Genomic DNA, 10,620 nt, shown 5'->3' on the forward strand with positions numbered 1-10,620 from the left:
GTACTGTAATTATTTCCTGTATTAAATTAATTTGGTGTTCAAAAAGTTTTTTTTCAAACTTGAGTCTTGGAAAAGAGGGGGTCGTCTTATAATCAGGGCCGTCTTATATTCGGGCCAATACGGTATATAGAATTTATTAATAATCTGTTTACATATTATTTATAATCGATTCTGCATGTTTTCCTAAAGTATTAAGTTTCTGATGTTAAATCGAGTGATTCATTAGCTGTTGAAAACTTGCAGCAAATAAGAAAAAATTAAGTTGCTATTTTGTTCAAAAAACATATATGATATGTTAAATATTGCTATTTCTATTGATAAAATATAGGTGATTATCCCTGCATTTGGTGATTTTTGTGCATCTAGTGTATGATCTGAGACTTTTATAGCCATTTTAAGTTGTATTACACTTATATAAAAAATAATTAATCAGGATTTTATAAGGGAACGACTTTGAATTTTTTTTATGCCCCTGCTCATGGAGACTCATATATGCCTAAGGGAGGTGCCTCATTTGGATTTAGGTCGGTAGCAGCTTTGGTTTTGTAAATATTTGAATTTGAAGTTTTTGAAAATAGGCCACCTATCAATCGGCCCCGTTTCCCGTGTCATATAAATAGGTTATGAAGTCTATTCAACGTTAACATCAATGGCGGGGAATAAGTTAACATCGCTAGACGTTGGCAAAAAACGTATCAAAGTAGCAACGTTTCGGACAATGCTTATACAGTAGTACCTCTACTTATGAACATCTTGACATACAAAATTTTCTGATTAAGACGCCTCAACGGGACAATATTCCCTATTGTTAAAAAAGAAAATTCAGGATATGAAAAGGCAAAATACAGTATGGGCGGCACTTGCAGCTCCCAGAGTTTACTGAACGTAACATACTTATAGCTGCCCTGCCATTGGCTATTGCCTAGCATTCCTGGCATCCAGTTGGCTAAGAGGGACCTCTACGGTATGTGTATGTGTGTATCCCAGTGTCCTCGTTCGCCCCTCGAGTTCCGGCAACTTTACATGAGTGTATTATTATTCTTTTCTCTATTTTTGCTTTTTTATATAATGCACATGTCATGCCTTGAGTGGTTAGGTGTGTGCCCTAGTGGGTTTTGTCACGTGATTTGCCATTGATTTCACCTGTTGTGGCCTTTTTCTTGTGCCTTGACAAATCCGCTGCCTGTTGTATCAACAACCTGTGTCTCATTGTCTCGTTACCACATTTCTGTATTTAAGTACCCCTTCTGCTGTCAGTCTTTGTTACGTCATTGTCGCTTTCATGTTTCTTGCAAGGTCTGTTCTCACCTCATGTCCGTGTACATGCTCTCATCGTGCCTCTATCCCAGTAATTTTCATACCTAGTCTTTCGTTTGAATTTGGTTTGTGCTTTGCTTTTTTAGACTTTTGTTTGTTTTATCACTGAGATTAAAACCATCTCTATTTAGTAGATCACCATCCTGCCTTGCCTCCCTGTTGTTTTCCCTGCATTTGTGTCCTCCATGCTTATTGTGCAATAATCTAGTTGTAAAATGTTTTTGTAACAGTTTTGATGCATTTTTACGCATTATAAAATATTTATGTCTGGAATTTTCAGGGGCTTGGAACTGATTATGGCATTTACATGGAACACGTGTCTCTACTTACAAAATTTTCAAGTGACAAAACTACTTCTAGAACCAATTAATTTCCTAAGTAGAGGTACCTGTATATAACTGACACGCCATCTTAGAAAGGACGACCAGCAGTTGGAAACTAAATCTCGAAAAGTACATATTGCGCCGCATAGGTTATGTTATTTATAAGTACTAGCCGATTCCGATATTGGTATCGGTGCAACCTTGGCGTAATCTCTCACTAATTTGTGGTTCATGTTTCACAGATTCAGTGCACTGTGGGATTTTAAAAAGCATTCATAAAAAAATGAAAAAATATGCGTCATTCGCAGCAAGACCTACTGTACATATCTCAGGGGCTTTGTACATACACGCAGGCACTCATCCAAGGCACGTGATTGATTTATTGCGCGAGATTGACACATGGCAACACCAAGAAGCACACCATCGGAGCCTCCCCCAAACGAGACCGCCAATAGGAGAGGCTTCATCCCTTCAGCTGATTAGCTCCGCACTTTGCAGCCTCACCCAGCCCCTGGGGCAATTTTTAGCCGGACTTTTCACCATTTTTACATGTTTTGAGAGCACCCAACGCACGCTGCAAACCTCCACAACTCCGGGGAAATTTTTTAAACCCAAACACAGGGCACACTATCTCACCAAACACCTCCAGAACCTCCGAGGCCTATTTTTACCTGTGTTTAGAGCAGGGTTCACTAAATCCGGATCTCGAGCAACTTTTCCTGTCGTGTTTTCCATGTCTCCCTCCTTCAACACACCTGAATCAAATAATCAGGATCATTATCAGGCTTCTGGAGAGGTTGCTGATGACATAATCATTTGATTCAGGTGTGTTAGGGGAGAGAGACATAGAAAACACGACAGGATAAATGGCATCGAGGTCCAGATTTGGGGAACCCTGGTTTAGAGCATCCAAACCCTGCTTCAAAACTCAAATCTCCCAGGGGAATGGACCACTCTTTCTCCACCAAACACCTCCAAGACCTCCGATGGGATATCCAGTGGTGATTTCCACCATTTTTAACCGCTTTGACAGAGCCAAAAGCCAACTACAAACTTCCAATATCTCTGGGGGAATTTAAACATTTTTTAACCTACAAATAGGATCATATCCCCGCTATGTGCGCTCGAGTGCACATCCACGACATCCAAGAGGTGCCCCCCCCACGCATAAGGTACTATAATTACTGTAAATAGATTTAAATACTGTACTTTACAGTATATGTGTTGTATACAATGTGTAAGTACATATAAATAAATACTCTTTTAATTTTTTGGGGGGGGGGGTGTTCCTACTTTGCGGTTTTTCACTTTTCGTGGGGGGTTCTGGTTCCCAAAAACCGCGAAAAATTAGGGAATACTGTATTTTACAGATGTGACTAAAAATTTGACGCCCAAAAATTTTGTCCGAAAATGGCAAAATTGCATTTTTAGTTAAAAGATCGAACCTTTGCGATCGAATAGTGTGAAGAACCGTAGTCCTCTTGTGATGACGTCATAAAAACATGGCGAGAAGCAAAACTACTGGCTCACAGCCAATATTCAGCAGTTTGGAAGTATTTTGAGGTATCAAAGAAATATATAAATTAGTAAATGGAGGAAAATATAATAAATTTGTGTATCACTCATACACATGCGTTCTGAAATTGCTTTCCATTGATGTACCGCATCAGATCGAGTACAGTGCATTTTAGCCCGTGCGTGAGTATTGGCGTTTAATCAAGCAAACAGTATACAAATAGTATTTGATGCATGCATTTGCTGTGGTTTAGTCAAATATGTTTATAGCAAGACCATTTCTTCTTTTTCTCACATTTTTTTCCCACGAGATTCCACACCCTCTCTGCCAATCGCCAATTAATTCAGCTGGGAGTGACTTTGCTCGGCTTCGTCGCCGCTAGAACTCGGCCCACTCGCCTGGCTCTCGGTCAATTCCACTTGTTGCACAAGAAAACACAGAAACTTCGGTGCCGTTTACATGGTGATGCTTTGAAAATACAACATATTTCTTGTTTGCATATACATGATTCCGTCTCCATTCGAACGATGTCGCAATTCCGCGTGAAAACAATGTAGTATTCATGCCAGGCCCTAGGGGGCAGTGCAGTTTATGAAAGCGGCAGCTAGTGATGCAGTTCCTTGACAACAGCCTCCTCAGCCTGGAAGACAATATACCGGCCGTAAAACGTGAACATAAAATATACTTAAATTAAAAATATTATAAAAACAATACGTTAAAGCCGAAGTTTCGCCATGTTTGCTGTTTTGAATGTTTAGTAGCAGCGACTGTGCATGGTCAAAGTGATGTGTGCGAGTGCTGACATCATCGGAGCGAGAGCATTCCATGCATATGGTTGCGGTGCAATCCCTGCAATAGAATCGTTCCACTTTGGAGGCTGGATTTAAAAGTTTACATCTTCGCCTTCAGTTTTCTCTGTCGCCATGTAAACGGCTCCTTATTTAAAGGAGTAGGACAGAATGTAACAATAGCCTTGTAAAGAGCTTTAATAGTTTTGGCGAGAACGTAATAGTTTTTTGTTGTTGTTGTGAACTACAGTTCCACACAAACATACATCGACATCTCATTTAGCTTAGCAACTGGAGGCATAAGAACCGTTATTTGGGTGTCTCAAACTTCCAAGACAGCGCATTTATCGTGGTTTCATCGGCCGTGACGTGTGCGAACAGAATGCTATGACGACGCCAGACCTGCTGCCATAGGACGCGTTCAGAGTTTGCCACAAAACGCTCACTTCCACCGGGAGCGCACCTCCCATTGAGCCTGCGGGGTTTTAGAACCAATGCCGAGGCAAAAAGCATTGATCAGAAAATAATGAAATAAAACATTTTAAGAAATATATGTATATAAAAAATGAATTATATGCATGTGTATTTTACGGCCTTTTGATTTTCTGTGTTTCCAATATTCGATTTTCTGTTTCAGCCAAGGATTTTGCTTTCGGTACATCTGCATACAGTCATGTGAAAAAATTAGGACACCCCATTACAAATTCAGTTCTTTATTAAGAAATGTTCACATATCAATGTCTAATCTTGTTTTTCTTTATCACTAGAAAAGAAAGTGATTTAATTGCAGGTAAACAACAAAAATTGACATTGTTTTACTCATTAAAACATATATATCAACAAAAATGCATATTCTAACTGAGGAAAAAGTTAGGACACCCTTCCACCTAATAGCTAGTTTTACCCCCTTTGGCTGAAATAACTTCAGTGAGACGCGTTTTGTAGCCATCTACCAGTCTTTGACACTGGTCTGAAGAATGTTTGCCCCACTCTTCAACGCAGAATACTATGAGCTGTGAGATGTTTGAGGGGTTTCTTGCATGTACAGCCCGTTTCAAGTCACCCCGCACCATCTGAATGGATTAAGATCTGGGTTTTAACTCGGCCATTCCTGGACTTATCAGCCAGTCCTTCGTTGATTTACTGGTATGTTTTGGGTCACTGTCATGTTGCAGGGTCCAGTTTCGCTTCAGTTTTAATTTTTTTCTCAGATGATCTCACATGTTCCTCAAGCACCCTTTGATACACGATCAAATTCATGGTGTATTCTATGATGGTCAGCTGGCCAGGTCCTGCTTTAGCAAAGCATCCCCAAACCATGTCACCCTCATCTCCATGCTTCACAGGTGGTATGAGGTTGTTTTCCTGGAATGCTGTATTCTGTTACACCAAACATGTCCTCTGTTCTGGTGTCCAAATAATTCAATTTTAGATTAATCTGTCCAAAGGACATAATTCCAGAAGTCCTGATCTTTGTCTACTTTCACTCAGGCAAATTTCAGTCTGGCCTTCATGTTCTTCTTGGATAACATAGGTTTCTTCTTTGCACACCTCCCATGAATGGTAAATGTATGTAGTCTCTTTCTGATTGTAGTGGCATGCACTTTCACATTAACAGTAGCAAGAGCCTGCTGTAGGTCCTGTGATGACATTTTAGGGTTTTTGTAGACTTCTTCTAGCATCATGGGGTCTGCTCTCAGGGTGAACTTGCTTGGACGGTCAGACCTGGGCATGTTGGCAGTTGTTTTGAATTTCCTCCACTTGTAGACTATTTTCCGGACAGTGGAATGGCGGATTTTATATTCTTTTATAAAGGCCTTAGACAGCTCCTTTGATCTTACGCTGTTTTCTCTCACTTCAACAGTTAGTCATTGTTGAAAGTAATCTGTGTTGAGGAGTGGGGCAAACGTCTTCAGACTAATGTCAAAGACAAGTAGATGGCTAAAAAAAGCATCTCACTGAAGTTATTTCAGCCAAAGGGGGTAACACTAGCTATTAGGTGGAAGAGTGCCCTAACTTTTTCCTCAGTTAGAATATGCATTTTTTTTTTTTTTTTTTAAATATTGGGTTTAATGAGTAAAACAATGTTATTTTTTGTTGTTTACTGGCAATTAAATCACTTTCTTTTCCAGAGATAAATCAAGATAAAACAAGATCAGACATTGATATGTGAACATTTCTAAACATAGAACTGAATATTTAATGAGTGTCCTAATTTTTTCACATGACTGTATACTGTATTTATAATGCAATATGAAACCACAAAAAAGATGTCCTCACATGTCCTCAAAGCAGGTAATAAAGTTCACGAAATTCATCAACTAAAAATGTGTGTGTGTAAACATTGTGTGTGTGTGTGTGTGTGTGTGTGTGTGTGTGTGTGTGTGTGTGTGAACATAGCCAGTGGCAGCCAAAGAGTTAATAACCCGGAAACGGTTATAATCAGCAATAGAAAACATTCCCAAAACTTGATGTATTTTATCTCGTCAAACGGTCCAATAAAGAGTTGAACTTCAAGAGCTGAAAATTTTATGAGCAGTGTACGATAGGCCATGCTTCGGCGGGTTAATGTGCAGTGCACGAACAAGGGCATGAGCACGCTCCTGGTGTAGCATGCGTGTTTTTTATTTTTATGTGTGGGTGTTTGAAGGCCGGGTTGTATAGGAAAAAAAATGAAGTGTGATGCCGTCTTGTCTCCACTCATTTGGAGTCTTTGTTGGCTGAATGAAAATCACAGCTGCCAAGGGGTGGAAGAAACAGAAAGATCCCCTGTGATATGTGGATGTGAAGCAAGAAGATGCAGAAAGTGTGGGCTTAGGGGGGAGGGTGGCGCCTGTAATCAAAAGCTTGGTGTGTGCAGACCAGGACCCTGTCAATCAAGCTAACTGTGAGAGAATGAGCGTATAGAGAGCCAAGAAACTGGTGTCAAGTTCACCAATAACTCTTAAACCAACAACGGGGTGAGCGAGTCACCGTGCGGTGAAAAGAAAGGAACTTTTTTCCTTTTTGACGATTCACTCAGGCTTAAAAAAAAAAAAGAAAAGAAAAGAAAACATCTAAAGAGATGACACCCACCGCCAGGCTGTGCCAAGTATAATGCCAACTAGCTCGTATTAGCACTTAGGCTGGTTGGACAGCTCATTTTCCAAATCTGTGGGATGAATATTTCGTTTCCAGACCTCATGTCCAAAAAGACAGCAGGTTGTCCACAGGGTAGCTGATCAAAACCAAAAAGAAAAATAGAGAGCTCCCACTCACCCCTCCTTCAGAGGGACTTGCTGCCCATTTCAGCTCTCCTGGCACTGTTCTGGTATCCAGCAGGGTCACTAAAATGACACACACACAGTCAACAATGCGTCATTTAAAAAATAAAATGCAACAACACATAAAAAAAACAAATTGTTCAGCCAAATGCTTGGACTAAATCAGGAACAAATGTGCAGTTAGAGCAGGCATACCAACACGTTTTAGCTTCCAATGTAGCATATAATCCTCTTCAAATTTCAAAACTTCAAAAAAAATAAAAAAAAATTGGAATGTGTTCTTCAACAAATTGGCTGCATCTGATGGAGCTATAAGTCCAATCCATTTGAAGTGGTAGGGTTGGCGCTGCCAACCTTCTAGTTCAAATAGACATCTACTAGTGGAAAAACTCATTTAACACAGCACAAGAATGAAAAGAGATAGAGAATACACTGCTGGTCAAAAATATTGCACACCAGCAATTCTGTCAGATAAGGCTCAATTTCTCCCCGAAAATGATTGCAATTACAAATGCTTTGGTAGTAATATCTTAATTTATTTTGCTTGCGATGAAAAAACACAAAAGAGAATGAAAAAAAAATTAAATCATTATCATTTTACACAAAACTCCAAAAATGGGCCGGACAAAAGTATTGGCACCCACGGCCTAATACTTGGTAGCACAACCTTTAGACAAAATAACTGTGAACAACCGCTTCTGGTATCCATCAATGAGTTTTTTACAATGCTCAGCTGGAATTGACGGGCGCCTTCTCCAAACTGCCATTTTCAGATCTCTCCACAGGCATTCTATGGGATTCAGGTCTAGATTGGACAGTGCTTTCTCTTAAACCATTTTCTAGTGCTTAGTCATTGTCCTGCTGGACCCATGACCTCTGAGGGAGACCCAGCTTTCTCACACAGGGCTACATTATGCTGTAAAATTTGTTGGTAGTCTTCAGTCTTCATAATGCCACGCACGCGCTCAAGCAGTCCAGTGCCAGAGGCAGCAAAGCAACCCCAAAACATCAGGGAGCCTCCGCCATGTTCGATTGTGGGGACTGTGATCTTTTCTTTGAAGGCATCATTTTTTTCCCTTTAAATTCTATGTTGATGCCTTTTCCCAAAAAGCTCTACTTTTGTCTCATCTGACCAGAGTACATTCTTGAAAAACATTTTTGGCTTTCTCAGGTAAGTTTTGGCAAACTCCAAACTGGCTATTTTATGTCTCTGGGTCATCCTGGGTATCCTACCGTAGAGTCCCTTTTCATCCAGACGCTGACGGATAGTACGGGTTGACAGTGTCGTACCCTCGGACTGCAAGACACCTTGAACTTATTTGGATGTTAGTCGAGGTACTTTATCCACCATCCGCACAATATTTAGTTGAAATCGTCAATTTTTCTTTTCCGTCCACATCTAGGGAGGTTAGCCACAGTGCCGTGGGCTTTACACTTATTGATGACACTGGGCAAGGTAGACACAGGAACATTCAAATCTTTGGAGATGGACTTGTAGCCTCGAGATTGCCCATGCTTCCTCACAATTTTGCTTCTCAAGTCCTCAGACAGTTCTTTGGTCTTATTTCTTTTCTCTATGCTCAATGTGGTACACACAAGGACACAGGACAGAAGTTGAGTCAACTTTAATCCATTTTAACTGGATGCAAATGTGATTTAGACATTGCTACCACCTGTTATGTGCCACAGGAAAGTAACAGTTGCTGTTAATTACACAAATTAGAGAAGCATCACATGATTTTTCAAAGGGTGCCAATACTTTTGTCTGGCTCATTTTTTTGGAGTTTTGTGTAAAATGATAATTTGTTGTTTTTTTTTCCATTCTCTTTGTGTTTTTTTTCATTGCAAGCAAAATAAATGAAGAAGCTACCAAAGCATTTGTAATTGCAATCATTTTCTGGGATAAATTGAACATTTTCTGACAAAATTACAGAGGTGCCAATACTTTTGGCCAGCAGTGTATATCCCTGTGGCTATTGCGCTTTTTGTAATCAAATGTGCTGCCTAAAGTATATAAAATGCCCCATAGATGCTACTTGTTAGCTAATAAATAGTGTTCCCAATTATGGGTTAGCATTACCTCATTGGCTGCCATTGACGGCCAGTTTGAATTGGTCATCTATTGTTGTCAGTGGCAGGCAGAGAGTTAAAATTTAATTATATCTTATTAAAAAAAAACAAAAAAAACACGTACTTTGTCCCGTTAAAAAGAAAACAAAAACAGCATATATTCTTATATTAAGTTCGTATTTAAAGAAAAAAAAAACTTAAATAAAATAAACTGCAATTATTCTATTTATTTAAAAGGTTTGTTCATTTTTTTAAAGTAAAAAAAAAAAAAAAAAAAACAGGAGGAAAAAAAACCATTTAAAAAACCATTTGTTTTTAATGCTATTTTCTTTATTATTTATCAACTTTAGAGTGCTACTGTTTTTTTTTTTTTTTTTTTTTTTTTAATAATATTTTTTATCCAACATTTTATAAATGTGTAATTGTCTTAATACATAGAAATAATGATTAGTAATAAATAATGAATTATATGGTTATCGCATTTTGGGTCATATTGGCCACATTTGTATACCAAAATGACCCAAAATATGATGAATATGAAGTTTTTATTCATGACCAAATATAGTCCCTTTCCTTATAAAGAGTGACATTTTTATATACTTTTTGACATGAAAAGAAAAAGTCGAGATAAAAATCCTTATCCAGCACACATCCCAATGTGCTCCCCTACTCGTAAAGCATCCAAGGACGCGCACCGAGCGCCTCGCCGCGCAAAGACAGCCCCGGTCCCGCAGACTCCTTACCTTCATTGGCCGGATAAATCCTCGTCCTGGAACTCGAAACTACCGCTATTATCCACAAAAACGCCGTGAAAACTCGCCCCACATGCGCAGCCATGTGTGACGACGGCAAGCGTGCGTGTTGGCCGCTGGCTGTGCGCGCTGGCTGCGGAAGATCCATCCCGGTGGGAAAAGTGTGTGGAAATGAGGGAGCCGTGGGTGTGCGTGTGTGCGCAGAGGATAGTGGGGCGGTCTCACACTCGCGTGCTTCTCGTAACGGTCATTCAAAGTGCACGAGCCAAACAGTACGCATGCACTAAAGTGGCACATTAAGGAATAATCCAGTCTAGTTTTAAAATTTTGAAGAAAAACTCCAAGTTTAAAAAAATATTTGTAAGGTAATAAAGACAAACAGCCATAAATATCTAATATTAGAGTTCTGTCGCTCCATTTTTGGTAAAATAATAATGAAAAAAATAATTCAAAACTGAAGCAAAAATCCAAGATAAATATTTAATCTGCCCCATTTTTTTTTTACACTTCTTTTATTTTTTATGTAGCGTTTCTTGAAAAAGAAGCCATAAAATAACCCCCCCCCCCAACCCCCGAAAAAAAAAAAATCAC

General features: G+C 39.4%; 1 protein-coding gene across 1 annotated transcript in view; it reads right to left on the reverse strand.

Annotated features, from left to right (window-relative positions):
- The window catches only part of LOC130929510 (ephrin type-A receptor 4-A-like), a 106,883-nt gene extending 96,679 nt beyond the window's left edge, over positions 1–10,204 (reverse strand). Inside the window, exons 1-2 of the mRNA XM_057856679.1 lie at positions 10,021–10,204; positions 7,203–7,270 (exon numbers count right to left, since the gene is read on the reverse strand). Of these exons, the coding sequence (XP_057712662.1) occupies positions 7,203–7,270; positions 10,021–10,177 (225 nt within the window). The 5' untranslated portion in view covers positions 10,178–10,204. The remainder of the gene's footprint in view (positions 1–7,202; positions 7,271–10,020) is intronic.
- Positions 10,205–10,620: the final 416 nt, after the last annotated feature.

The sequence above is a fragment of the Corythoichthys intestinalis genome, chromosome 14 (assembly GCF_030265065.1).
Source record: "Corythoichthys intestinalis isolate RoL2023-P3 chromosome 14, ASM3026506v1, whole genome shotgun sequence".
NCBI lineage: Eukaryota > Metazoa > Chordata > Actinopteri > Syngnathiformes > Syngnathidae > Corythoichthys > Corythoichthys intestinalis.